The sequence below is a fragment of the Dipodomys merriami genome, unplaced genomic scaffold (assembly GCF_024711535.1).
Source record: "Dipodomys merriami isolate MVZ:Mamm:240054 unplaced genomic scaffold, mDipMer1.0.p SCAF_8, whole genome shotgun sequence".
Classification (NCBI taxonomy): domain Eukaryota; kingdom Metazoa; phylum Chordata; class Mammalia; order Rodentia; family Heteromyidae; genus Dipodomys; species Dipodomys merriami.
Genome location: NW_027206401.1, coordinates 11695858 through 11723683, shown reverse-complemented (window position 1 = coordinate 11723683; position 27826 = coordinate 11695858). Strand labels below are relative to the sequence as shown.

At 43.6% G+C, this 27826-nt stretch overlaps 1 protein-coding gene across 1 annotated transcript; it reads right to left on the bottom strand.

The window, feature by feature from the left end:
• Positions 1 to 566: 566 nt before the first annotated feature.
• Lrp11 (LDL receptor related protein 11) lies at positions 567 to 27611 on the bottom strand. Its single transcript, XM_070010956.1, has 7 exons — positions 26470 to 27611; positions 21009 to 21166; positions 16711 to 16852; positions 14125 to 14250; positions 11965 to 12174; positions 9091 to 9186; positions 567 to 7135 (listed from the first exon to the last, which is right to left on the bottom strand). Exons 1-7 carry the CDS (start codon positions 27125 to 27127, stop codon positions 6981 to 6983), a joined length of 1545 nt encoding a protein of 514 aa, XP_069867057.1. The 5' UTR covers positions 27128 to 27611; the 3' UTR covers positions 567 to 6980.
• Between the last annotated feature and the right edge of the window lie 215 nt (positions 27612 to 27826).

The window sequence follows — 27826 nt, the reverse complement described above, 5'->3', positions numbered from 1 at the left end:
GAAACACAGAGGTCTTCCTAAGCAGAAGTAGCACTTCCAGTCAAGTCTCTGCTGTGTGCAAGTATCCATAGTTATTCTGATGAGGAGACTCTCAGTGAGAAAGAGCACTCTTAAAAGTCTGCAGTTTTGTTTTTTGTCGGTCATGGGGCTTGAACTCTGGGCCTAGGCACTGTTACTCAGCTCTTCAGCTCAAGGGGGGTGCCCTACCACTTGAGCCACAGCACCACTTCCTGCTTTCTATGCTTATGTGGTGCTGAGGAATCAAACCCAGGGCCTCATGCATGCGAGGCAAACACTACCATTGAGCCACCTTTCCAGCCCTTTTTTAAAAAAAATATTTTTAAAAGGCTTTGAAAACCTTATGTGGACATGTGTTTCACAAGTATGTCTTTTTGGGTAAGGTCTTAAACACAGGAAGCTAGGATCATATAATACGTAAGTCTTGGAAATCTTAAGTTTATCACTAGTTTCAGTCTGCTCCTAAATCCTATCAGTGAACCTTCATGTCAGGACAGTGTCATTTGAGGCATTTGCAAAAGTCAAATGTTTAGGATTTTAAGATTAAATTCTTTTTTTTAAATAAGTTTTTTATTGTGAAAATACGGTAGAGAGGGGTTACAGTTACATGAGCAAGGTAAAGAGTACATTTCTTATCAAGCATTGTTGCCTCCTCCTTTATTTTTCCCCTACCATCCCTTCCCTCCCACTTCCACAACTACACTCTCCCCTGCCCCTAAGATTAAATTCTTAAACTCATCCACTATTCTGGGTCATTGATGGCCAACACCAACATTTTATTATCTATAAATCCCTGTTAGCGTTGGGTATAGAAAAAGGCCCTTACGTTCAAGGAATCTTCAGTCTAGTAGAGGAGATGCTCTGTAAGAAGACAAACTGGTCCCAGTTGGTACAGAAAAACGCTGTGTCTTGAGAGGTGTTCAACCGTTGCTTTTGGACTTTACACTTTTATAAAGTAACATTTTAGGATGCTGAACATACAATGAATTTAAGGTAGAATCACTAAGAGATGGAAATGATGGGCTTTAGTTCTAAGCCTTTTTTTTCTGGAATATAGTCATGTTTTATTTTCTATCTAGGAATCATCCTTTGATTTATTAATTACCCAAGCCTAAACTATGACAGCAATTTGAAAAACAGACCCATAACCACATTCTGTTTATCCATGGGGAAGCAAGCAGCTGCAGCTCAGAGCAAGGAAAGTGAAGTCAGGGATGGGACGCCCTGGCCCCGCCTTAGCTGAAGTAGCAGGTGGATGGGAAAGAGACCTAGGTCAGTGTGGGGAGGGTCCTGGTGCTCAGGGCTGGGCTGGCTCCTCATCTCACGGTTCTGACAGCACACAGATGGTGGACATGGTAAGAAACCAGGTGCAGGAAGAGAGGACAGGAGTTCATGATGTCCCAGGACGGAGGAGGAGAGGCAGGAACAAATTTGTGCCTCTGGGTACCACACAAAGCAGCTGTGTTACACTTTTTCAGTGTGGTGGGGAGGGGCAGTGAGACCACTCAGTCCACAGTGAAAATGTAAAAGATTTCAATGAGCGAAAAGTGCTGAGGCACCAGGAGCACACCTGGAGTTGGGATCCCAGGAAACGGCCAGTTCTAAGCCTTTCTAAGAGCTGATTCGTGATTATAGGTTGGAGATAAATGTTTCTTTAGTGTTTAGTATTCATAATTTATAGAATATGTTAGCATTAACTAATTGATATTCTTTTTTTTTTTTTTTTTTGCCAGTCATGGGGCCTGAACTCTGGGCCTGGGCGCTGTCCCTCAGCTCTTCAGCTCAAGGCTAGCGCTCTACCACTGGAGCCACAGCGCCACTTCCGGCTTTTCTTTTTTCTGTTTATGTGGTGCTGAGGAATCGAACCCAGTGCCTCATGTATGCAGGGCAAGCGCTCTACCACTGAGCCATCTTCCCAGTCCGATATTCTTTTATATTAAAGGACAGTAATGAACTATTCAAACAAAAAATATTTTTATGGGCTTTTTAAAAGTCAAATATGAAACTAGCTCAAGTGGTAGAGCTTCTGCCTGAGTTCAATACAGAGCCCTGAATTCAATCCCCAGAACCACACAAAAGAAAAAAAGAAAAAAAAAGGTAAAGGCAACATCTAGTGGAAACTTATGTAAACCTTAATGAAGAAATTTAATTTCTATTGATGTTCTCAACTCTTTCCCAGACAGTAATAGAGACTATGCAAATATTTAAAATCTCATTCCCCTAAGAACTGCCACTTAAAAAACAAAACAAAACCCCCAAGCTCTAAATTTAAAATGTATCTAAAGTACCTTAAAAATTCAAAGGACTGCCGGGCGCTGGTGGCTCACGCCTGTAATCCTAGCTACTCAGGAGGCTGAGATCTGAGGATCACGGTTCAAAGCCAGCCCGGGCAGGAAAGACCGTGAGACTCCTATCTCCAATAAACCACCAGAAAACCGGAAGTGGCGCTGTAGCTCAAGTGGTAGAGCGCTTGCCTTGAGCTGAAGAGCTGAGGGACAGCGCCCAGGCCCAGAGTTCAAGCCCCATGACCGACAAAAAAAAAAAAAAAAAAAAAAAAAAAAAATTCAAAGGACTCTAAAATAGAAAAATAATTTAGGAATAACTTAATAATCCTAAATTTTTTGAAGCTATTATGGTAGGTGATTATGAGCCAGGAAATAACCTCTTGGTGGTTTTGTTTAGTGTTCCTTCGATAGGTGGTTCTGGCTTTCAGCTAAGTGTTAAACAAATTTCACAGTAATTTGGTATGGTGATAAAAAGAACTCGTGAACAAATGAGCACTAATAGGATAAATGAATAGCAAACATTAGCGATTTAAAAAAATGTTTAACCTAAGTTTCATAGGCCAATAAGTTATTTTAAATAAATGCTAAAGTTCTTGCAGCATGTAAATTGTTATTTTATACAATGTATTGTGTTCCTAAAGAATTATATTTAGCCGGGCGCTGGTGGCTCATGCCTGTAATCCTAGCTACTCAGGAGGCTGAGATCTGAGGATCAAAGCCAGCCCGGGCAGGAGAGACCGTGAGACTCCTATCTCCAATAAACCACCAGAAAACCGGAAGTGGCGCTGTAGCTCAAGTGGTAGAGCGCTCGAGCTGAGGAGCTGAGGGACAGCGCCCAGGCCCAGAGTTCAAGCCCCACGACTGACAAAAAAAAAAAAAAAAAGAATTATATTTAGGGGGCTGGGAAGATGGCTCAGTGGTAGAGCGCTCGCCTTGCATGCATGAGGCCCTGGGTTCGATTCCTCAGCACCACATAAGCAAAAAGAAAAAAAGCAGGAAGTGGCGCTGTGGCTCCAGTGGTAGAGCGCTAGCCTTGAGCTGAAGAGCTGAGGGACGGTGCCCAGGCCCAGAGTTCAGGCCCGCCCCCCCCCCCCGAAAAAGAATTACATTTAGTAAAACAGATAAGTATGGACTGGATTTCAGTTGTATCTGTGGGGATTTATGTACCAGCCATTTTCAGAAGGATGAGTATTCTATACTTGAGTGTTCATCAAAGGATCCCACTTGAAGGAAACTGGCCCAAGGAAGTTTGTGTCTGCGTACTGTACTATAATAAAATGGAACTCAGTAACCCAACAATTTCTCCATCCTAATTGTTCTAATATTGCTCTGACAGTAGTTGCTGGTTCTGTCTTGTGGGATTCATCCTTTTTACCTGATTTTTTTGTCTATGTCCTGATTCTCTCTATGGCTTGGTAGGAGACAAAAAACAAGTATCTGTTACTCCATTGGGTTCCCATGGGGCTGTACTGGGTTAGTGAATCCTCACAGCCTCTGATATCTGTTTCCTTGTCTCCCTTACTTCCTGTCTTTCCCTTTTACTTTTAATAGCAGAGGATATTGAAGCACTGCTTCCAGAGAACTCGCACTTAGATGAGATCCAGTAGGACAGGCATTACACATTTTTGTCCACAGGTAGGTGGGTGGCTTGGGACACCTGGGGACATTTGCACTTGAATTTCCATACCCTATATACTTCACTGTGATTCCTCCAAGGGTCAAATTCCATGGAAAAATTATTTTGCTGATTTTTATTTTTTGTTGGTCATGGAGCTTGAACTCAGGGCCTGGGTGCTGTCACTGAGATCTTTCACTCAAGGCTAGTACTCTATGTGTAGACACTTTGAGTCACAGTACCACTTCTGGTTTTCTGGTGGTTAACTAGAGATAAAAATCTCATGGATTTTCCTGCAAGATCTGGCTTCAAACTGCAATCCTCAGATCTCAGCCTCCTGAGTAGCTAGGATTACGTGTGTGAGCCACCAGTGCCTGGCCTTATTTTGCTGATTTTTTTTTTTTTTAGGCTTTCTCTCCCGTTATGATTTTCTTGTGAAGATTTCAGAGATTGCAGAATTTCCATGTAAACACTATATCAGTTTTGAGTTGTCTGTAGAAAAGACTTTTTCAGAGTGGAAAAGGCCTGCATTTCTTTAGGATCCTGGCTCCACTAAGCAGCATAGCAGATAAAAAAAAAGTTGGATAAAGCAGGCAGGAAGTTAGTTATAGGAGACAGACGTCTACCTTACTAGCAAAAAAAAATAAAATAAAAATAAAAATGAGGTGGCCTCAGGTTGGGTAGCTCATAGTGCTGATTTCTTTGTTCTGTTTACAGATCTACATAATACACTTAAAATATTGTAATATTGTTTCATTTGGGGAATTTGTTTAAATGTAAGAATACGATCTTTTATTTGGACTTCAGGGTTTTCAGCCATATAAAACAATGAAAGAGCTGAGTGCTGGTGGCTCATATCTGTAATCCTACTTCAGTAGGCTGAGATCTAAGGATCTTGAGGTGAAGCCAGCCCAGACAGACAAAAATGAGACACTTTTATCTCCAGTTAACCAGCAAAAAGCCAGAAATGGAGATGTGGCTTAGGCTCAAGTGGTAGGCTGCAAGCTGTGAATGAAAAAGCAGAGCAATAGCTCAGGCCCTGAGTTTAAGCCCAAATACTGGCACAAAAAGAAAAGACGAAAGAGAACATTTGTTTAAAAGCCTTTATGTGTAGTATAATTACACACACACACACTTTTGGCAGAATAAGGGATTGAATACCCAGGCAAAGGCCTCTTGCTTCCCAAGCAAGTGCTCTACTACTTGAGTTACTTATGCTTTTGAGATAAGATCTTAATAATCTTAATAATCCTGCCTCTGATTTCCCAAGCAGCTAGGAATAAAGGTATGGGCTACAATACTTATTTCTAATTTATGTTATATGGTCTCATGAAAATCACTAATCCTCCATTTCTCCTTTTATAAAATATAGTTGGTATAATTCAATCCAAATAATACAATTAACACCTCAGTCAACATTAGCAACTTAGGATTTACATTAAAAGATTTTTTTAAAGGTGGAAGAAAATACAATTTATTAAAGGAATGTTCAACATCATAGCAATACCAAATAGTATTAATTTCTTCATATATAAAATGTGCTGGGAGATGCATGCCTTAACAGTTTTTATTAGATATGGCTATAGGTGACATCCTTCTAGATAAAAAATTATGTAGAATCACAGATACAGATACCTTAACTTCATTTCTCTGTCTTCAGTATGTTTAAATCACTATTAAACTCTAAGCATTTAATAGTTAAAAAAAAAAAAAAGGACAGTTTCTCAGGAAACAAACATGATGGTCAATTTGGTTTTCTAGAGCTAACTTTCCATTTGTTTATGTGTTTCAATATATTTGCCACCAAAATCATGCCCCTTGCTAAAGAAGCAGATTCAGGCTGTTTTCAAGTGCATTAAACATTTTCCACTTTCGTAAAAATGAATAGGAATATGTGACACCATACTGCCACACTACATATACATTTCAGTAGAATAACTTCTAGAGTGTAATAAAGGGAGTAATTTGCTGTCCAGTGCCCTAAGTTAGATGCCAGTTTTCTATAAGGATAAATTTGTGCAACACTTGCATTCTGCTCTCTCAAGTCTGACATCTAGCTGATAGTACATTATAACTTTTCAAAGAATTAAAACTAATAAGGGCTGGAATGTAGCTGAGTGGTAGTGCCATACACAAATCCCTGGCTCATTCCAGTAGGCCAAATAACGAGCCAGTACTTACATATGGTAACATGTTGAAGTTATGCCCACAAATCCAATGTTCGGTTTTAGAGTTTGCATTTGTCTCTTTTATCAAGGACTTGTGATTAGAACCATTGACCACAGACATGAAAAGTGTGTCCTGGGCCACAGGCCATATTGACCAACGGGAACCAATAGTAATTGTCTTCTTGCACACTTACTCACAGCTGTTTCTATTAAAACTTGGTTCTCCAGGTTCTCTGCTCCTACATTCATTTCCTACCTTACTTCATAGCCATCTTAGAGCCCTTCCTCATCCCAAATCTTGCTTTCTCCAAGGATCAGCCTAAGATGGCAGCCACAAACATGATACAATATCAGAGGAATTGGGAAGCACCCACATTACTCTACCCTGAGGCTTCATTCAGCTGTTCAGAAAATTACAACATATATACCTGTCAAAGGTACCATCTCAAGCATAAACATGTGAAATCCAATTTAAGAAACAATTTCTGGGGGAAGTGAGAAAGGAGAGCCTGGAAACTTAAAGCAGACCTGGGGAAGCTGCCTAGGGGCTCCAGTGCCAGTGGTGGTTACTTCTCAACAAAGCACTGCCATACTGAGGTTATGTTGAAATACCGACTTTTCTGCTTCAGCAGACCACAAGCTTCTGTTTCCAAGGATAGATTTGATAAATTGAGAAGTAAGATAGTAAAAGTCTTTAATCACATGAATTCCTCTCTAATAAATTTCAACTCCTCTCTAAATTTCAAAACACTTCACCTACCTCCTAAAGGAAATCTACAATAAATAAAGGTTTATGATTTACAGGATCTTGCAAGAGGTCATAAATGGCAGAGCCCAACATAGGAAATTGTGAGTGAAGCATGTCCTTGCCCTAAGCTATTTAAATTACACTTATTACAGATACATCCCATTTATGAGGTAGTCAGATTCCTCAGATGTAATGGGACGAGCTTTCTTAAGTTTCTGTTTCACCAATCGTAATCGGCAAGCAACCATGAGAAGAAGCGAAGCAGTGATTGCCAAACCCAATGCCAGAGGCAGTACGGCACCTGTGAAAGGTTGGAAACGGTAGGTCAGTTACTGGCAGCTTCAGAGCTGATGAGCACTTTGCATTATTTAATCTGAACAACTCAAATTGGTACCGTATTACCACCATTGTATAGATTAAGAGTCACAGAGAAAGCTTAAGTAATTTACCCAAGTGTTTGGCTTGTAAGTCATAGGTTTAGTCTCAAATCTGACTTTTTTGTGTTTTGGTGGTTTTTTGTTTTTTGTTTGCCAGTCTTAGGGCTTGAACTCAGGGCCTGGGCACTGTCCCTGAGCTCTTTTGCTGAAGGCTAGCGTTGTACTGCTTGAGCCATAGCGCCACTTTCAGCTTTTTCTGCTTATGTGGTACTGAGGACTCAAACCCAGGGCTTCATGCATGCTAGGCAAGCACTCTACCACTAAACCACCTTTCCAGCACAAACCTATGACTCTTTAAAGCAAAATTCTGTACCAGGTTCCTATAGAATCTGCATGGTGCTGTGGCTCTAAGTGGCAAAGTGCTCCTTTGAGCAAAAAGAGCTCAGAGAGAGTGCCTAAGCACCGAGTTCAAGTTCTACAACTCACAAAAAATGATGCCAGGTAAACTTAAAGTATCACCAAGTTTCAGAATTCTGTCAAGTACTGCTTTGTGGGAGATTTCATTATCCTTGTCATTAAAGGGCTAAACGGATCAGACTTGATAGTTCAGCAACTTGCTATATAACATGGCCAATAGAACATTCTTCAGTTGTGTCTGTTACCAAAGCAAAGCATGAGCCCCAATGGGGTTGGAACAGTTACCCACAGCTTGCTTCCCCTGTAACCAGAATGCCAGACAGCTGAGGTTGGAACAGGTTAGGCTGGGAGTCTTTTTGTCATTTTCCTGCCCTGACCAGAACTAGCTAATTATATTCCATTTTGTAAGAACTAGTTGGTGGCTCTTGGAGCCAAACTTAGGAAGGATTGAAGCAGTGATTCTGGATATCTCTGGAGCCTGGTGTGAGGGGACTGGAATGAAGTTCTGGGCTGTCAGTTTATCAAGATTTTTCTTAGCCAGGCTCTGGTGACTCACACCTTTAATCCCAGCTACTCAGGAGCTGAGGATTTGAGGACCACAGTTCAAAGTCAACCCAGGCAGGAAAGTCAGTGAGACTCTTATCACCAGTTAACCACCAGAAAACCAGAAGTGGCTCTGTGGCTCAGTGTCTACACACAGAGTGCCACCCTTATATGAAAGAGCTGAGGGACAGTACCCAGGCCCTGAGTTCAAGCCCCACAACTGAGAAAATTCTAGTCAGAAAATTAGAGATTTAATATTTTCCATCCCCTTTTAAAACACCTTAACAGACCTCACAGTAACCAGTTGAGTGATGAGTTATGTATTCTGCTCATATGAACGGAAGCAACACAGAATACCTAACAACTAGAATAGGTGCCAGCCAACTGTAATACATGGCTGTGATATGGGAGCAAGAGGAGGCTGGCTTCTCTCCAGATGCTTATGAGAACACAGACCCCTAAGAGCCATCATTCACACATAAGCCAGGCAGTGCACTAATTGCCTTACAGAAGGCAGCTAGTAGTTCTCCCCAACAACTCCATGAAGCAGGAATAGTTACTATTCTCATCTCACCAATGAGGAAATTGGGGTCAGAGAGATAAGAACCCGCCCAAGGTCATTAAGGTTAGTGGTGGAGCCAGTATTTGAACTGTGGCAGCTGGCCTTAGAACCCATGTTCTTAACCATTACACAGATCGGGGCTTTCCTCACAAAATGTCAACCCCTAGAAGAGTGTACAAAAGAAAAAGCTGAGGTCCCTGGATGGAAGGCAACTGTCAAGAGCACCACGATGCATTGTTATCCTAGCCCTTGCAGCACTGCTCTGGCCACAGACTTTTGTGGCTTCACCTGCTATCTTCAGGCACTGTGTGTCTGCAGGTGTAACTACCTGGCAATGCATTTCAAACAGTTAGTTACCTGCTTCGGGAGGCGGGTGTTCTTCTCTTGCATGATCACTCTTGGACTCAAAAATATAACTTTCCTCCTCTTTTTTATTCTTCCTTGAGGAGCTATCTGTAAAAAAAATAGACATAAGCTGAAGGTATACTAGAAAGTTCAGGAAATAAGCCAAGTGTGATGGCTCACACCTATAATCCCAGCTAATTGGGAAGATGAGATTGGGAGGACTGCAGTTCAAGGCCAGGGTGGCAGGAAAGTTCACCACCCCTAAAAACATAGCGAGATGTATGTGGTGGTGTGTACCGTCATAAACTTCACGAGAAGCTGAGATGGGAAAGTTGATGGTTTTAGGCAAGCCCAGAAGACTCCATCTCAATGGAGTTCACGGTGTGGTGGTAGGGCCCAAACCCCCAAATTACACCAAACCACAGGTTTTTTCATTAAATAAATGTAGCCTTTTTAAAACTCATTTATCTCTCTGGTGCCAGTGGCTCATGCTTGTGATCCTAGATGCTCAAGAGGCTGAGATCTAAGGATCAAGGTTTGAAGCCAGCCTGGACAGATAAGTTTGTGAGACTCTTATCTCCAATTAACCACTCAAAAACCAGAAGTGGTGCTGTGGGTCAAAGTGGTAGGGTGCTAACCTTGAGCAAAAGAGCTCAGGGACAGGCCCAACAAAAACAAGACAAGCTCATTACCTTGTCCTCGCTTTTTCCACTGAGCCAGAGGTAGAAGAAATATTTATCATGGATGAGTATTAGTCCTTCAACTCTAAAATCCATTATTCACTTTTTGATCCACCCTAAGATGCCTCAGTTGGACTTTTAAGGTTCTCTTTCTCATCCTCTGTTCCAATGAGCACTGTTCACTTTGGGATGCCAGAGTGTCCTGCTTAAGTAATTTTTATTCTCATGAAGGTTATTAAAATCCTTTCTCTCTTAAGTTCTTCCTAGCCACACTTCAGAGTGCATCTGAGCTTCCCTGTCGACTCTGCAGCCAGGTCTGACTTATCCCATTAGGCACCACAGCCACAGAGCCTCGGGTTGGTTCATCATGCTTAGAGGGCTCACAAAACTATCTAATTCAATTTCTTCAAAAATCACAAGAAAAAATATCAATTATATATATATATATATATATATATACATATATATATAATTGAGATATATATATACATATATATATATATATATATATATATATATAATAGTGAATTCAGCCTGGATTATCCTCATCTTTGTATCAATACAATCATAATTTTTTTTTATTTTAATGGTGGGGCCCTAGAAGGCTGAAGTGCCTGGGCTGGGAATGTGGCTTAGTGGTAGAGTGCTTGCCTAGCATGCATGCAGCCCTGGGTTTAATCCCTCAGTACCACATACACAGAAAAGCCAGCAGTGGCATTGTGGCTCAAGTAGTAGAGTGCTAGCCTTGAGCAAAAGCAGCTCAGAGACAGTGCCAAGCCCTCTCAGTTCAAGCCCCAGGAGTGGCCAAAAAAAAAAAAAAAAAAAAAAGCGCTGAAGTGCCTATGGCCTGTTGAAAGTCATAATGCAGCCCTCCACAGATGCAGGCCAGGCTCGTGTACTCCAGTGCTATGGCTCCTCTTCCTGACCTTCCAATGTCCTCATGGGTGGGTCTCAGGGGAGGTCTAACTGCTCCCTGTCTCTGTAGCTATGAATACACAGACTGGGGAAGCACAAATAGGAAGGGCATAGTCTACTGCTGTAGGCTTGCCCGATAATGCATGACCCGACCTTGAAAATACCCAAAGGAAAAGAGGGCTGGAGTCATAGCTTAAGTGGTTGAATGCCTGTCTAGCAAGTACCAGGTCCTAAGATCAAGCCCCTTGATCTCAACAAAGAGTTTAATGCATTTTACCAAATACTTTTTTCCCTGGATGAAGGTAAGATAAAATATGGAGTTCAGTGATAAGAGCTGTGGATAGCCTGTACCAGACATCCAGCACCACCCCACCTAAAAAAAACCCCAACTAACCTGGGATGGAAATTACTCAGATAAAAGAATTCTTATTAGGGCTGGGGTGTAGCTCAATAGTAGAGTGAGTATTAACATGTGTGGGGCCTGGATTTTATCCCTAGCACACATATAATTTGAGTTTAAGCATGTACATAATGTTTTTGCATTAGCCCCTAGACAACACAGTCTAACAATTTATATACAGCATTCGCATTATATGAGGTATTATAAGTAATCTAAAATTATTTAAAGTATACAGGAAGATGTGTATAAGTTACATACAAATAATATGTCATTTTATGTATATCCCCTGGCATATACCAAGGGAGGACTGTTTTTAGTATGTGTTTCCTCTTATGAATTTGCAGGGGTTTTTGTTTTTGTTTAGCTTTTCCAAATCCCTCCCTCCCTCCGTTCCTTCCTCCCTCTCTCCCTCTCTCCCTCCCTTCCTTTCTTCCTTCCTTTCTTCCTTCCTTCCTTCCTTCCTTCCTTCCTTCCTTCCTTCCTTCCTTCCTTCCTTCCTTTCTTCCTTCCATCCTCCCTTCCTCTCTTTTTTCTCTTTCCTTTTTCTCTTTCTTGCTAGTACCAAGGTCTGAACTCAGGGCCTTGAGCTTGCTTACTCAAGTGGCATTCTACCGCTTAAGCTACGCCTCTAGCCTGGCTCTTTTCTGGTTAGAAAAGTCTCAAGGATGTTTATGCACAAGCTGACTTCAAACATCAGGTCTCCAGATCTTAGCCTCCTGAGTAGCTAGGATTACAGGTGTAAGCTACTACTGAATGGCTCAAATTCTTTGTCTTAACTCTTCTTTCTTTTGGAGATACTTCCTTAACACTCTTCATGCATGAACTTAATTTTGAGCCATGTGTAATGCAGAAAATAAGGCTCTTCATGGACAAACCGCCCCGATTCCTTACCTGGCACCCCGAGGATGACTTCACTTTCTGAACCCATGGAGAAGGAATGGTTCTTCCCTGTGTCTGACAATGTAGCTGGCTGGTTGGGGGTAGTGGTTCTCTGAGACTTTTCCAACAAGGAGTCCTCGCCTGCATCTTGACTCTGCCCCATGGTTCTTGACTGGGCAGGACTGGCTGCTGTGTGACTCACCATCTTGCGGTCAAGGCCCACTGGAGAAGGGAAGAGCTCAGTTAGTTCCCACATTTCTTTTCTGAACTTTAATTAAAATCATTGCAGAGCTGGGAATGTGGTTTAGTGGTAGAGTGCTTCCTAGCATGCATGAAGCCCTAGACTCTATTCCTCAGTACCACGTAAACAGAAAAAGCCAGAAGTGGTGCTGTAGCTCATGGTAGAGTGCTAGCCTTGAGCACAGAGAGGGTCAGGGACAGTGCCCAAGCCCTGAGTTCAAGCTCCAGGACTGGCAATAAAACAAAATAAAATAAAATATTTGGGCTAGGAAGGTAGGTAGCTTAGTGGTAGAGTGCTTGCCTTGCATGCGTGAGGCCCTGGGTTCGATTCCTCAGCACCCCATAAGCAGAAAAAGCTGGAAGTTCCGCTGTGGCTCAAGTGGTAGAGTGCTAGCCTTGAGCTGAAGAGCTCATAGTGCCCAGGCCCAGAGTTCAGCCCCACGATATGATTTAAAGTGTCATTGCAGATACTTTAAAGCCAGAGCCATAGAAGTTATTCTGATTTTTAATGCATAATCTACTCTCTTTTCTTCCAGCAATTAACTTTTCAAACATTACATAAAGAAATGGGTAACAAATCTTAGTTTGAGACAGTCCTTCCTCAAGCTAGTATTTTATTTAGCTTTTTACTGAAGCTTTTTTTCCACTTGGTAACTTGATGAGCAAGTGCTCTACCGATTGAACCATACTGCCAGCCGTTTGTCTTCTATTTTTCAGATAAGGTCTAGAGATTGTCTGAGTTGGGCCTTGGACCATGATCCTTCTACCTCTGCTTCCCCAAGACTGGGATCATAAGTGGCCACAGCTCTTCTCCTTTTAGTGCATTTATGAATGTGGCATAGTAAGATTGACTTATAGCTATAATTTAGTTGTACTGTAACTTGTCAGAAATATTCTTTAAAATTTATAAGACAATGCTGGGCATTTTGGCACATGCCTATAATCTCAACATTTGGTTGGAAGCTGGGATTACTTGAGATTGAGAGGCCAGTTTGGGCTACACACTGAGACTCTTCTCAAAAAAAAAAAATTATCAGAGCTAAAGATGTGGCCCAAATGATAGAGCACCTGTGTAACAAGTATAAACCAACCCCTGAGTTTAAACCAAGTACTACCAAAAACAAAAGCAAAAAAATCAGTGTTAGAAGTGGAAATGTGTGTGTGTGTGGGGGGGGGAGTACTGGTACCATGGCTTCAACTTCATTGAAGTTGAAGTTCTTTGGTTTGTGTTATACTTCGGTTTGTGCTATATTCAGTTTGAGCCACACCTCCACTCTGGCATTTTTCTGGTTAATCAGAGATGGAGTCTCTGACTTTTCTGCCCAACATGGCTTTGAACCCTGATCCTCTAATATCAGTCTCATGGGATTAGAACTAAGATTATAGGCATAAGCCATTCCTACCTACCTCACTTCAATTATTATTATTGTTTTTGTACCAGTTCTGGGCTTGAACCCAAGGCCTGGATGCTATCCCTGAGCTTTTTGGCTCAAGGCTAGCATTCTACCACTTAAGTCACAGCTCCACTTTTGGATTTTTGCTGATAATTGAAGATAAGACTCACAGATTTTCCTGCCTAAGCTGACTTCAAACTTTATATCTCAGCCTCCTCAGTAGTTGGGATTAAAGGCATGAGCCACAGGCATTTGGCATTCACTTCAATTTTTTTTTTAAGCTTATGTTATACAGCAGTATATTTAGGATGGGAAAATAGTTGGCAAGTTAAAAAAAAAACATGCAATACCAAAATTTGACATTTGCAATACAGACTAAAGACTTCAGTTAATTCCCATTTAAGCATGGCTTTTTTTTTCTTTTAACATAAAGCTAGATATAAAGCCAGGCAGAGGAAGAACACCAAGTTTCGTTTTAGGCTGAGAGCACAGACATCCCCAGGCCATCCCCTGGTGCTGAGGCAGTGTGCTCACTCACAGTTTTGACAGAAGGCTTCGTCAGACCCATCTGGACACTGCGGCATGCCGTCGCAAGCCAGGGTGATGTCGATGCAGCAGCCGTCATCGCAGAAGAAGTGGTAGCGCGAGCAAACAGTCAGGCATCCTGTTTGTAAACCAGTCTCAAGTCACAGGAGTGCAGGAAAATTAACACCCACTGTGTCCGGTTGTAGATGCTAGGGGAAGGGGAACACGCATTTGGGTAAAGTGACGGGGATAAGGAGGAAACCTAACAGAGCCCAAGCAACAGGTTCCAGAAAGGTATAAGGGTATCTTCTTGAACCCCTGACTAAACTCAGGAATCTCTGTCTGAGGTCTGTTCTCCAAGCCTGCAATATTGGGGTCAAAAGCAGCCACTGGGGATACTCTGTGCAGCTGGGTCCTCTGCATTCCTTCCTTCCCCTATCACCAGTTCCTCTTCCTCTGGCCATTTATTGCTCTTCAGCAGGCCACCTAACACACCACTTGGCTGGCTATGTTTCTTTAATTTTTTTTTTTTTTGTTGTTGTTGTTGTTCGTCATAGGGCTTCAACTCAGGATGTGGACACTGTCCCTGAGTTTTTTTCTCAAGGCTGGTGCTCTACCACTTTAAGCCACAACTCCACTTTCAGTTTTCTAGTGGTTAATTGGAGATAAGTCTCACAGACTTTCTTACCTGGGCAGGCTTTGAACCTCAATCCTCAGATCTCAGCCTCCTAGGATTATAGGCATGAGTCATCAGCACCTGGTTTGACTATGTTTTAGTAGAGACATAATTTTCCACATTTAAGTTGCTCCTCTTGTGTAAAAAGAACTAAATAGTTGTTTTTTTTTTTTTAAACTAGATCAGCTTTCTACTATTGAATCCTATTTGTTGCTTACCGTTATATCCTTGGGGCTATCAAGAAACAATCTTTAGCTGCTGGCTGAATGAATTTCAAGGAATGATGACATTTTCTCTTTTTGAGATCTTGAGAGTTTTTAGTCTGAAGTGTAATTCATAAGGACTAAAATAAATCTCTCTCCACTAAGTCTGTTATGTAACCTAGGCTGATGTCAAACTCTGTACAGCCCAGGCTGGCCTTTAAACCTTGTTCCTACTCCCTCAGCCTCCCAAGTACTGGGATTTCAGGTCCTTACCACTTACCCTGCTAAATATTTTTTCCCACTCTTGATTAAGCCAACTTTACTAGACTTAGTTACCAAGAATCGGGTGACTGCCTGACCCTGGTAATACAGATGAAAAATATACAGATTCAATAGGATCATAGGAAGTCCCACAATTGTACAGTGACAGAATATACTAGATTTCCCTCAGGAACATGAGAGGGTGGTAAATTACATTCCATTGATGATGACGGATGAGCAGAGTTCACATGTTCAAGTGGCTTCGGAGACATAGTTTATTGAAAAGCAATTACACTAATGTTAGAAAGGAATCTATCTGGGTTTAGGGCAATTTTAAGATAGCTTAATACAGGAAGAAAAGAATTACCGTAGAACAGCCTTCAGCTAAAGCAAAAACTTGGGCTGCAAAGTCAGCTCTAGCCACTAGGAGGAGTCAGGAGAAAAAAAAAGGGAAACTGCCCATCAAGCAAGAGATAGTCACTTGTCACATTTCTTAAATTCATGGCACATAAATCCTAAGTAGGTCAAGATGTAGGACTCAAGATCTGAATAGTTTTAGAGATAGACCCATATGTATAATTTAGTTATGTCTGTTTCTGTAACCTCCAAACTTTGACATATTGACATCTAAAATGTACTTATGATGTACAGATATTCTACTGTGCCTAAAGTATTGCATACTGTCTCATATATACCTAAGATTTTAGATTCAATTTTCTTTTTTCCTGTGGCAAAAATGAATTGTGCATCTCTGAGGGATCCTATTTGGAGACCATAATCAGATCATACTAAAAATACTCCTTGACTGCATTTTTCCCCTCTCTTAAACATTTTGAAATGACTTACTATATTGGCAATGGAATGTACTCATCAGCTGAGTCTTCCCTCTGTCCTATGGCATGCTTTTCCTTCCCCTTCATATTTTATTGTAAATTGACAAATAACAGAATATATTATGGAGTATAATGTGATGGTTTGATATATGTGTACACTGTAGAAAGACTAAATCAAACTTTTTTATGGCCAGAACATTTAAAATGTATTCTTCTAACATTTAAAAATATGCATTATTTTTAACCACAGTAACCAGGGCTGTGCAATAGGCCCCTAAACTTACTGCTTCAAATGACTGAAACCAATCTACACTGCATCTATGGACTGGAACTATGTTTTTTGTTTTGTACTATCAGTGTCTTGTGCATTCCAAGCTTGTGTGTTCATGGCTAGCACTCTACTACTTGGGCTCTTTGCTAGTTATTGGGAGGTATGAGTCAGATTTGTTTGCCTGAGCTGGCTTCAAAGCTTGATCCTCAGACGGAGGTGCCTAGGATTACAGGTATGAGTCATCATTGCCCAGCCAGGAACCTGTTTTCAGTACTGTGTTTTTAGCAAAATCTCTCATTCCATAAACACATAGAATATAAACTGCCAACCCAACACTGCCTTCCAGATGGCTTACCTCCTGGGGTGTAGGTCCTGGCACGCACAGCCACCGACACATTGTCAGAGCTTCTTTGACCCACAGTGTCAGTCACAGTCAGCTGGAACGTATACTCCCCTTCCTGCAGGTGGGAAAGCTTCAGGGTTCCTGGCTGAGGCACCTGACATGTGAACCGAAGGGATCGTGTTTAGTGGGTGCAGGGTCCAATGCCCTCCTGAAATGAAAGTCAGCGTAGTGCTTGGAGCAGTGCTCTGATCTGCCTCGCTTCTCCAGGCCCAACACTGATGAATGCTAAATCCCATGCCATTTTCTTTTCTTTTCTTTTTTTTTTTTGGGTCCGGCGTGGGGCCTGAACTCTGGGCCTGGGCGCTGTCCCTCAGCTCTTCAGCTCAAGGCTAGCGCTCTACCACTTGAGCCACAGCGCCACTTCTGGCTTTTTTCTTTCTGCTTATGTGATGCTGAGGAATCAAACCCAGGGCCTCATGCATGCAAGGCAAGTGCTCTACCACTGAGCCACCTTCCCAGCCCCCCCAACCCCCCATGCCATTTTCAACCCACCATTTCCAATGTTATCTGAGCTGACAATATCCTTGACTAACAATCTTTTCACTGTCCTTAGCAGTCTCTGTTTTAAACCTCTATCTTCTCCTCTAACTCTGTAGTCCATGTTACGTCCCTTCCTCCTCCATGGGTGACCTTGAGTACTTCAAGGAGAAAATCAGGACCATGGTCATGACTGCACCACCCCCATCCTCTTGGGCATGTCCCTGTACCCATTGCTACATCCCAGTACCTATTGCCATGTCCCTGTATCCATCGCCACATCCTGTGCCCACTGCCATGTCCCATACCCACTGTCACATCCTGTGCCCACTGCCATGTCCCAGTATCCATCACCACATCTCAGTACCCATCACATCTTGATACCCATCACCACATCCCTGTGCCCAGCACCACATCATGGTACCCCTCACCACATCCCAGTACCCATCGCCACATCCCAGTACACATCATCACATTAGGTATCCATCATATCCCACACCCATTGCCATGTTCCTGCTCCTATCGCCACATCCTGGTGCCCATCACCATGTCCCAATACCCATTGCCATGTCCCAGGACCCATCACTATGTCTCAGTACCCATCGTCACGTCCCTGTACCCATCACCACATCCTGGTACCATTACCATGTCATGTGCCCATCCCACCTGGGCTGCAGGCCAATCCCTCCTCCTCCTCCCTGACTTTCCTTTTATGACTTTCAGAACACTGATATTTTGATTAATTTCTTTTTCAAATAGTTATGTTATTTGTTTTGTTTTGTTCTTTAGTGCTAGTTCTAGGGCTTGAACTCAGGGCCTGGGCACTGTCCTTGAGCATTTTTACTCAAGGCTAGGGCTCTACCACTTGAGCCACAGCTTCACTTCTGGCTTTTTTTTGGAGATCAGAGTCTCATGGGCTTTCCTGCCTGGGCTGGCTTTGAACTGGGATCCTCAGATCTCAACCTCCTGAGTAGCTAGGATTACAGGTGTGAGCCGCTGGCGTCTGGCTAGTTATTACTATGCTATACATTGCCCTGGCCCCCAAATATAAATAAACCAAGTAAAACATTCCCTAAACTTCAGTACTTTGTGCTGCTTGATCACCATACAGGTTCTCCTCAGCCCCAGCTGAATCAGTGGGTCTGGAGTAAGGCCTAGAATCTACACTCCACAAGTGCTCTCACTCAATCCATTGGCTACTCCTCAACTCAAAGTGGATGGTCGACAATACCCAGTTTGTTTTTATAGACTATCCAGTCCAAACTGTTACATTTCCTTACATCACAGCACTATGAGTGACCCAGACAAGGGATGGGGTGGGCTCAAACTAGGCTGGCAAGTGTGGGGACAGGGAGAAGTAGTCAGATTCTCTAGGTTAATTTTAAGGTAGTCAATAGGATTTCATGATATGTTTGATATGAACTCTAAGAGGGCAGGAGTTCCTAAATACAAGCCTGAGCCTCAAACCAGTTCTCTTGTCTCACTGCAGTTTACTCACTCTGATGGTTCTCAGGTGGATTATACTTTCTTTCCCGCTGTCTGAAGCTTGAACGCAGTCAAGCCACACATTTATCCCACACACCCTAGCCCCTTCCAAGTCAGTATGTTCTTGTTCCCAGAATCACTTGCCACAGCACTCCAGGCTTTTCTGAAGCTATAACTTATTGTCCTTAGATCTTCTTTGTCTTTGCTTACCCTTTTTTTGTTATGTGTGCCAGTCCTGAGACTTGAACTCAGGGCCTGGGCACTGTCATTGAACTTTGGTGCTCAAAGCTAGTGCTTTACCACTTGAGCCATAGCTCCATTTCCAACATTTTGGTGATCCTCAGATCTCAACCTCCTGAGTTAGGATTACAGGTGTGAGTCACCAGTGCCCAACTTTCTCCTACCCTTTTTGTACTTGAGTAGTCACTAAAGTGGTCCTGTGTGATATATTATTCTTTCAGTTTGTGTTTTACAGTAATCTAACAGTATGGCAGTAAACAGAGCTTAACAGCTCTTTGAAATAAATAACAAAGGGCAGGTGGTCTTCGTTGCCAGCTGAAAGCTTTTTGCCATCACTATTGTACACCTGGGGAATTGGTTCAGCTTCCCATTGGAGGTACAGCAGTCAGTCTTAAAAGGCTCTGAGAAATACCAAGTTTTCCCATTCCTTTATAAATATATTCAAGAAATTAAAAACTCCACTACCCCTATTCAGCACCCACATGTGCAATTCATCACTTACAGAATAAAACTTTTAGTAGCAGGAAGGAAAAGATAGAAGATGATAGAGGCTCATTTGCAGCTGCTTAAATAGATACAGTATATGCCAGAAGTGCCAAGTAACAATTAGTGTCCATCCCAAGGGAGCTCTCTTCTATCAATGGCTTGTTCACTGATTTTTTTTTCTGATAAGCCTTAATTTTCTAAATTCCAATTAATCATTCTGGATAAATGGCTCATTTCCACCCATAGCAAATCTAGCTCTGTCCAGATGATCCAGACAAAGAACAGCAGCAAGCAAATGAGCTGGAACACCCAGCCTCTCACTTCTTACCATGTTGGCTGCAAGCAGGCCTAACCACGAGGTATACTGTTTATTTTTTGGTTCATGGGAAGACTGTTTTGATTCCACTCTTATTTCATTCTTCTTTTATCCCTGTGGTCCTGGTTCTTGAACACCGAGCCTAGGCACTGTCCCTGAGCTTCTTTGTGCTCAAGGCTAGTGCTCTACCACTTGAGCCACAGTACTACTTCTGACTTTTTCTGAGTGGTTTACTGGGGGTAAAAGTCTCACAGACTTTCCTGCCCAAGCTGGCTTCGGACCACAATGCTCAGATCTCAGTGTCCTGACTAACTAAGATTACAGGCATGAGCCACCAGCACTTGGCTGTTATTTCCCCTTATTTCCTTCTTTACATTCTCTCTCTCTCTCTCTCTGTCTCTCTCTCTCTCTCCCTTCTCTCTTTGTTGGTTGGGGGGCTTGAACTCTGGGCCTGGACACTGTCCCTGAGCTCTTCAACTCAAGGTTAGCTCAAGGTTAAGCTACCACTTAAGCTACAGAGCCACTTCCAGCTTTCTGGTGGTTTACTGGAGATAAGAGTCTCACTGACTTTCTTGCTGGGGCTGGCTTTGAACCATGATCTTCAGATCTCAGCCTCCTGAGTAGCTAGGATTACAGGCATGAGCCACCAATGCCCTGTTCTCTCTCCCTTTTCCTTCTCTTCTCTCCCTCTCCCTCTCCCTCCCCCCCCCCCCTCTTTTTCCTGGTGATACTGGAGTCTGAACATTTTTTGGTAGGCCAGACCTATCAGGCCAGACCTTAGCTTCCCTCTCAGCCCTTTTCTGCTTTAGTTATTTTTCCAATGGGTTCTCATAATTTTTCCTGGCTATCATAAACTACATCCTCTGATAAGGCTGGGATGACAAGCATGCACCACTATAGATAGGTTTATTGGTTGAGATGAAATCTCTTTAACTTTTTGCCTGGACTTTTTGACCTCTGCCTTCCATGAAGCTGGAATTAAAGAGGTGAGTCACTGTGCCCACCTTCCTTGAAGTGTTTTTATTAAGAAAAAAATAAACAAGAAGAATAAGGCAAATAAAAACATCACTGTCACTGAGAATAAAAAAAAAGTAGATTTACAGAAGACAGGCTTTTGGGAGACAATTTTATGCTTTATGCCACTTGTGCTTGCTTACAGAAGTTCTGTGAATATGAATGGAAGAGCACTATAAAAGATCATCTCCCACAAACACCAGTTTTCACTAGCAAGGACAACATGAATTACCTGCATGTCCACTGATGGGTCACCCTGTAACAGCGTCCACTCGTACTTGATGATGGCGTGGTCGTCTGTGCTCTCTCGGCCATCCAAAACCACCCCATCCATGGGCAGATGCAAAATCACATCCTTCCCAGCCTTGCTAAGTGGAGGCCTGTCCTCATCTATGGAAGGAAATAATAGAAATGATTCCCTGTTTTCTCATTTATGAGGAGAGCTATCTTGTTGGTTGATTAGATTTGGTCCAGAAACATCTTAAGAGAATGGTCATTCATTGGAATTTCTTTCATATTTTCGCTATTTTGTTTTTACATCAGAAAACAAATAGGAATATATAATGAACATACATGTGGAAGGATGGAAAGCTGGCTATTAGCAGTAGCTATGGACACGTGAGGAGAAGACAATGTGCAAATACAGAGAAGCAGCTTTATTATCTGAGTGAATTTTTCAGTTTTTTATTTATTATTAATAAGTTTTTTTATTGTGAAAATACCGTACAGAGGGGTTACAATTACATGGGCAAGGTAATGAGTACATTTCTTATCAAGCATTGTTGTCTCCTCCTTTGAATTTTTCAGTTTTTATATGATCTAAGCTCAAAGTTCTATTAAATAGATTTTAAGAAAAAGAAACCTAAAAGATCCTCAATAAAAATAAATGCAAGGGGATGGTAGGGGGAAAACAATGGAGGGGGTAACAATGTTCAAAAGGAAGTGTACTCATTACCTCACTCATGTAACTGTAACCCTCTGTATAGTATCTTTACAATAAAAAAAAATAAATGCATTTCTAGTAGTTTTTCCTCTTTTCCTATTAACTTCATAAAATATATTCAATAAATGGGTAAGATTAAATTTGGAACATTAAACAAAAATTCAGTTCATACTAAATAAAGTCCACATAGAAATTCTCTGGAATCTAGCTTTTCATCCAGGAAAACACAAGAGGTTTAGAGCTTCTAATAACTGAATTTTTATAACAGAAGCAGCACAGAACTACTGGAAAGTCCTAAGTCCACAAAGTACACATGTATTTGCCTTTGATCTAGAATGGTACTAAATAAGGCTAGAGGAAATAAGCAGTTATTTTCTCTTGAGACAGGGGCTCATTATGAACCCATAATGGCCTTGAAATTCAGATCTTCCTGTCTCAGCCTCCAAATGCTGGATTACAGGAACACACCAGCATGCCTGGCCAAGAGATATGCGTTTATCAAGAAAATGAACCCCTACTGACAAAATGGTTTGGATGCTGGTTGTTCTCCAAAAGCCCGTGTGATAAAGGCTTTGTCTCCAAGGTAGTATTAATGGGGAGATGCATAACCTTTGTGAGATCCTAAGGATATTGGAAGCCTGCTCTTCCAATAAAACTGGAAAAGACTGTAGGAGGCTAGACTTTCTTTTGCTTACTAGTTCATGATGTAAGTGGTTTGTTTGGCCACAGTCCTGCCATGATGTGCCACTAATATAAATAGTAGTAGTGGACTGGAAGAAGCCAGTCCACAGGGTACCCTGTCTTTTCCTAGCTGCTCTGAACAAAGCTTCTCCACAGGCAAGGAGAGATGTGACCTGTACATACCAATGTCCTTTCTAAAGTCCTGACCTTTCACTTTATTACTTAACAATTGTGGAAAGCATCTTATAATCCAACAGTTAGATGTTACAGTTAGCAGCTATTTACATTCAACTTTCTTTAAAAATACTATTTAAAAATATTAGACAAGCCTGGTGTCAGTGGCTCAGAGCCTCTGTAATTCTAGCCACTCAGGAGGCTGAGATCTGAGGATCTCAGTTCAAAGCCACCCCGGGCAGGAAAGTCCATGAGACTCTTATCTCCAATAAACCACCAGAAAACCAGAAGTGACGCTGTGGCTCAAGTGATAGAGTGCTTGCCTTGAGCTGAAGAACTGAGGGACTGCACCAAGGCCCAGAGTTCAAGCCCCACAACCAACAACAACAACTCTCTTTCTCTCTCTCTCTCTATATATACATATATATATTACATATTAGACAAATTAAAGTAACTATATAGTATAGAGAACAAAGTAACTATATAGTATAGAGTATTAATGATCTTGCTATGTTGCATCTTGAACTTGAAATTTCTTACATTACTCACTAAATAGCTAGGACTACAAGTGTACATTACCACATCCAGCACTAATATTTTTTTTTGTCAGTTGTGGGGCTTGAACTCAGGGCCTGGGCTGTTCCTGAGCTTATTCTCCTTCCTTCCTTCCTTCCTTCCTTCCTTCCTCTTTCCTTTCTCTCTCTTCCTCTCTTCCTCTCTTTTTCTCTTCTCTCTCTCTCTTTCTTTCTTTCTTTCTTTCTTTCTTTCTTTCTTTCTTTCTTTCTTTCTTTCTTTCTTTCTTTCTTTCTTTCTTTCTTTCTTTCTGTCTGTCTGTCTTTTTCTCCCTCCCCTTTCCCCCTCCCCTCCCCTCCCCTCCCTTCCCCTTCCTTTCTTTCTTTTTTCCTCCAGTCCTGGGGCTTGAACTCAGGGCCTGGGTGTTGTCCCTAAGTCTCTTTGTACTCAAGGCTAGTGCTCTACCATTTGAGCCACAGTACCACTTCTGGCTTTTTCTGAGTAGTTTACTGGATACCCTCAGACTTTCTTGCCTGGCCTGGTTTGGAACTGTGACCCTCAGGTCTCAGCCTTCTGAGTAGCCACTGGTACTAAGCTTCCCTGAGTTTTTTTCATTTTCACTCAAGCCTAGCACTCTACCACTTTGAGCCACAGCACCACTTCTGGTTTTCTGGTAGTTAATGGGAAATAAGAGTTTCATGGGCACGCCGGGCGCTGGTGGCTCATGCCTGTAATCCTAGCTACTCAGGAGGCTGAGATCTGAGGATCGCGGTTCAAAGCCAGCCCGGGCAGGAGAGACCGTGAGACTCCTATCTCCAATAAACCACCAGAAAACCGAAAGTGGCGCTGTAGCTCAAGTGGTAGAGCGCTCGCCTTGAGCTGAAGAGCTGAGGGACAGCGCCCAGGCCCAGAGTTCAAGCCCCACGGCCGACAAAAAAAAAAAAAAAAAGAGTTTCATGGGCTTTCCTGCCCTGGCTGGCTTCGAACCTCAATCCTCAGATCTCAGCCTCCTGAGTAGCTAGGATGATAGGCCTTGAGCCATGGCCACTTAAAAAAAACCTTCAAAAGAATTTACCTCAAAGATTTAACATGGGGCTGAGAAAGGTGGCTCAGTGGTAGAGTGCTTGCCTTGCATGCATGAGGCTCTGGGTTCGATTCGTCAGCACCACATAAGCAGAAAAAGGCCAGCAGTGGCACTGTGGCTCAAGTGGTAGACATTAGCCTTGAGCTGAAGAGCTGAGGGACAGTGCCCAGGCCCAGAGTTCAAGCCCCACAACTGGCAAAACAAACAAAAAAAACTCCAAAGATTTAACATGGAAGATCAGTAAGATACCTCACGTAATACGAAATAAAATAATCCTGACCCTCCTGGAAGAAAAAAAACTAATTGTAGTAACTTTAATAAAATCACTTATCGTTTTGGGGAGCTTTAAGATATGATCTATGAGCCAGATGTTGGTGTGGTGTCTCATATCTGTAATCCTAGCTATAAGGAGGCTGAATTCTGAGGACCATGGTTCAATCCTCAAAGTCTGTGAGACTCTTATGTCTAATAAACTACAGAAAAAGCCAGAAGTGGTGCTGTGGTTCAAGTGGCAGAGTGCTAGCCTTAAGCAAAAAAGAAGCTCAGGAACAGAGTCCAGGTCCTGAGTTCAAGCCCCAGGATTGGCGCATGCATACATACACACACACACACACACACACACACACACACACACACACACACACACACACATACACACACACACACACACACACACACACACACACACACACAAATATGATCTATAAACCTAGAGAAATCCTCCTATCCTCTAAATTGTTCTCTGATTTACCTGAAATAACCAAGAAAATGTTTCATCTTCAGTTCATGTCCAGGCAACTTACACTGTAAAATGTGATTTGAAATAGGCAGAGTTTATCTACCCAGAAGTAGCCCTTAAATAAACAACATGAAAAGGAATGTACTACCATTAAACAATGCCTGACTTGCTGAAGAAGATTTTGTCATAAAAATATAATAAACTATGGTCAATACTGTGGAAACACTGGTTTCTTCTGAAAACTACAAAAATAGCTGGTAAGATCTATACAGGCAAAATAAGATTTTCACAAATTTAGACTGAGTATATCAAGCGGAATTCTATCTGGAGAAAAATGAGAATATTAGCTGGGCAACTCACAATACATTGCTGTAAACACAGCCTGAAAAGAGTTCTGAGTCTGTATTGTATGGTGTGGACATAGAACAGCCTGAGAAATTTGAAGAGCTTACTTATACTGATAAACATCATCATGTGTTTTTTATTTATTTTTACTTTTTTGGTAATACTTGGGGCCTTGTACTTGTTAGGCAAGCACTGTATCACTTAAGCCACACCTCCAACCTCCATCGTTTATGAATTGCAACACTCTAGAAAAAGCTGGGATACCAATACGATTATCATCATTTTTGGTCTGTCCTGTTCTGTTTTTTATCCACACTAAGAATCATATATCATTATAATTGCTGCCACTTATTGGATGAGTTCTTTGCTACATATTTTAATAGGCATAACCTCACTTAATTTGCACTAAGAGCCTCAGAGGGAGGTACTGTGATCTTCACATTGCTAATAAGGACTGTAGGAACTAAGAGGCTAAGTTAGTTTCCTACAGTCACACAGACAAGTGGTGATATAATTAGCTCAGATGTGCTCTAGGTATTTCTAACTCAAAGGCTCCTTCCACTAGGCTCTGAGACACTCCAAGTGTGTTACAGATGTTTTCCATGTATTAATATTAACACATCCTAGAGCTGCACATGTAATTGCTTAAACTTCACAACTGTCACCTTAATTTCCTAATAAACCCTTTTGTTCACACTTTTTTCTCTAGCATGGGACATTTTCCTGAAAAAGAGACAGGATTTAAACATTCTTATTTTCATCCAAATTCAAATCCCTTCTTTTCACTTTTTATCACATTGACCAGTAATTTTTTTTTTGTCTGAAGAATTAAGTCCAAACAGGTCGAATCAATAGATCAGTAGCCAGGAGGGCCACGCCAAGAAAAAAAGATCTATTCTGCACTTGCAAAATTAGCTGAGGCAAACCCTATCTTACCAAACCTACGAGACTAACGTGCTCACCTCTTTAAAATAGGATTTCCACCAATCTTCTCAGGTCAATCCCCCTCCACACCTTCCAATCACCACCCAAGAGAAATAACCGCTCACTGTGCCGGCTTTTGCCAGTCTACTGGGCTGTCCCAGGAGCCATCCCTAAGAAATCGACAACCAAGGCCGCTCTTTTGGATACGCACAACGAAGCCAACTTGCCCGGATCCCCCAGATGTTTGGAAAAGTGCAGCCATCTAATAAGGTGCAAAGACCGGCGCTTACCCGGAGGGGGCGGGGCCCAGGCAGTGGCCTTGGCCGGAGCTGCGGTTTCCAGGCCACCCAGATCCGGGGCTCGGCTGAGGCTGAGGTGGGCTTCCAGGTTCCCCAGCTCGGGGGCGCGGCTGAGGCTGTAGCTGCTGTAGCCTCGATGCAGCGCGAACTTGCAGACGCTGCGGCCGTGCGCCGTGCAGTTGAAGAGGTAGCAGCGGAGCGCGGCGGCCGGGGCCGTGGGCCGCCGGGGCCGCTCCACCACCGCCACGGAGCAGCGTGGCTCGGAGCAGCAGGACGTCACGCACTGCCGCCAATCCCGCACGGCCGCCGGCGCCCTCAGGAAGCTGGCGCCCGCCGCGATGGAGTCCTTGGTGCGGATGATGGCGTCCGCCATGGCGCTGTAGCCATCGCCGCCCGGGCCGGGGCAGCCCTCTCGTGGGCCGCCGCCGCGCAGCTCCAGCTCCAGCTCCTCCTGCGGCCTCTCCTGCTGGAGCTGCCGGCGGAACTCCTCCAGCAGCTGCTCCACGCCCGACAGCTGCGCGTGCAGCTCGGACAGCGGCGCGGGCGGGGCTCCGGCGGTGCGGACGCTCGGCAGCCACAGGCAGAGCAGCAGCAGCCGCCCGCGGAGCCGGCGCCCCGAGCCCGTGCCCTCCGCGGCGGCGCACACCATGGCGGCCGAGGCCCGAGCGCGGGAGGTCGCCGAGCGCGAGCCTGGGCTCCCGGGTGGCCGAGAGCGGGCCTGGGCTCCCGCGGGCCTGGGCTCCCGGGTGGCCGAGAGCGGGCCTGGGCTCCCGCGGGCCTGGGCTCCCGGACGGCCGAGAGCGGGCCTGGGCTCCCGCGGGCCTGGGCTCCCGGACGGCCGAGCACGGGCCTGGGCTCCCGCGGGCCTGGACTCCGGGCCGCGATGGGCGCTAGGCCCCAGCCTCAGAGAGCGGCGCCCCGGAAGTCCGGCAGCTACCCCAAGGCCGCGTGTGCGCGGAAGCCACCGACCGCCACAGCCGCGGGAGACATGGCGGGCCGGGCCTGGTACCTCTCCTCACTCTTTTCCGGGAGGCTGTCCTGCGCCCCAGTACTCTCTGCTTAAAGCGCTGGGTCGCTACGAGGCGGCCATGGCGTAGATCAGCACTGGGCCGGTGAACAGCGGTCGCGAGGGGCGGGGCTTCAAGTAGAGGGGCGGGGCCTGGCCGGGGACTCGTCGTGGCCCCGCCCTCCACGCCCCGACGAGACTGACCCTCCCAGGCAAGGAGAGTGTGGGCACAGAATAGGCAACAGCACAGCCCGGAAGTGGAGGTTGTCAAGGCGCGTCTGGGAGAGTGCTGTACGCTTCAGTTCCTTATGAGGCTAGATCCCTCCAGTGAACAGAGTGGGG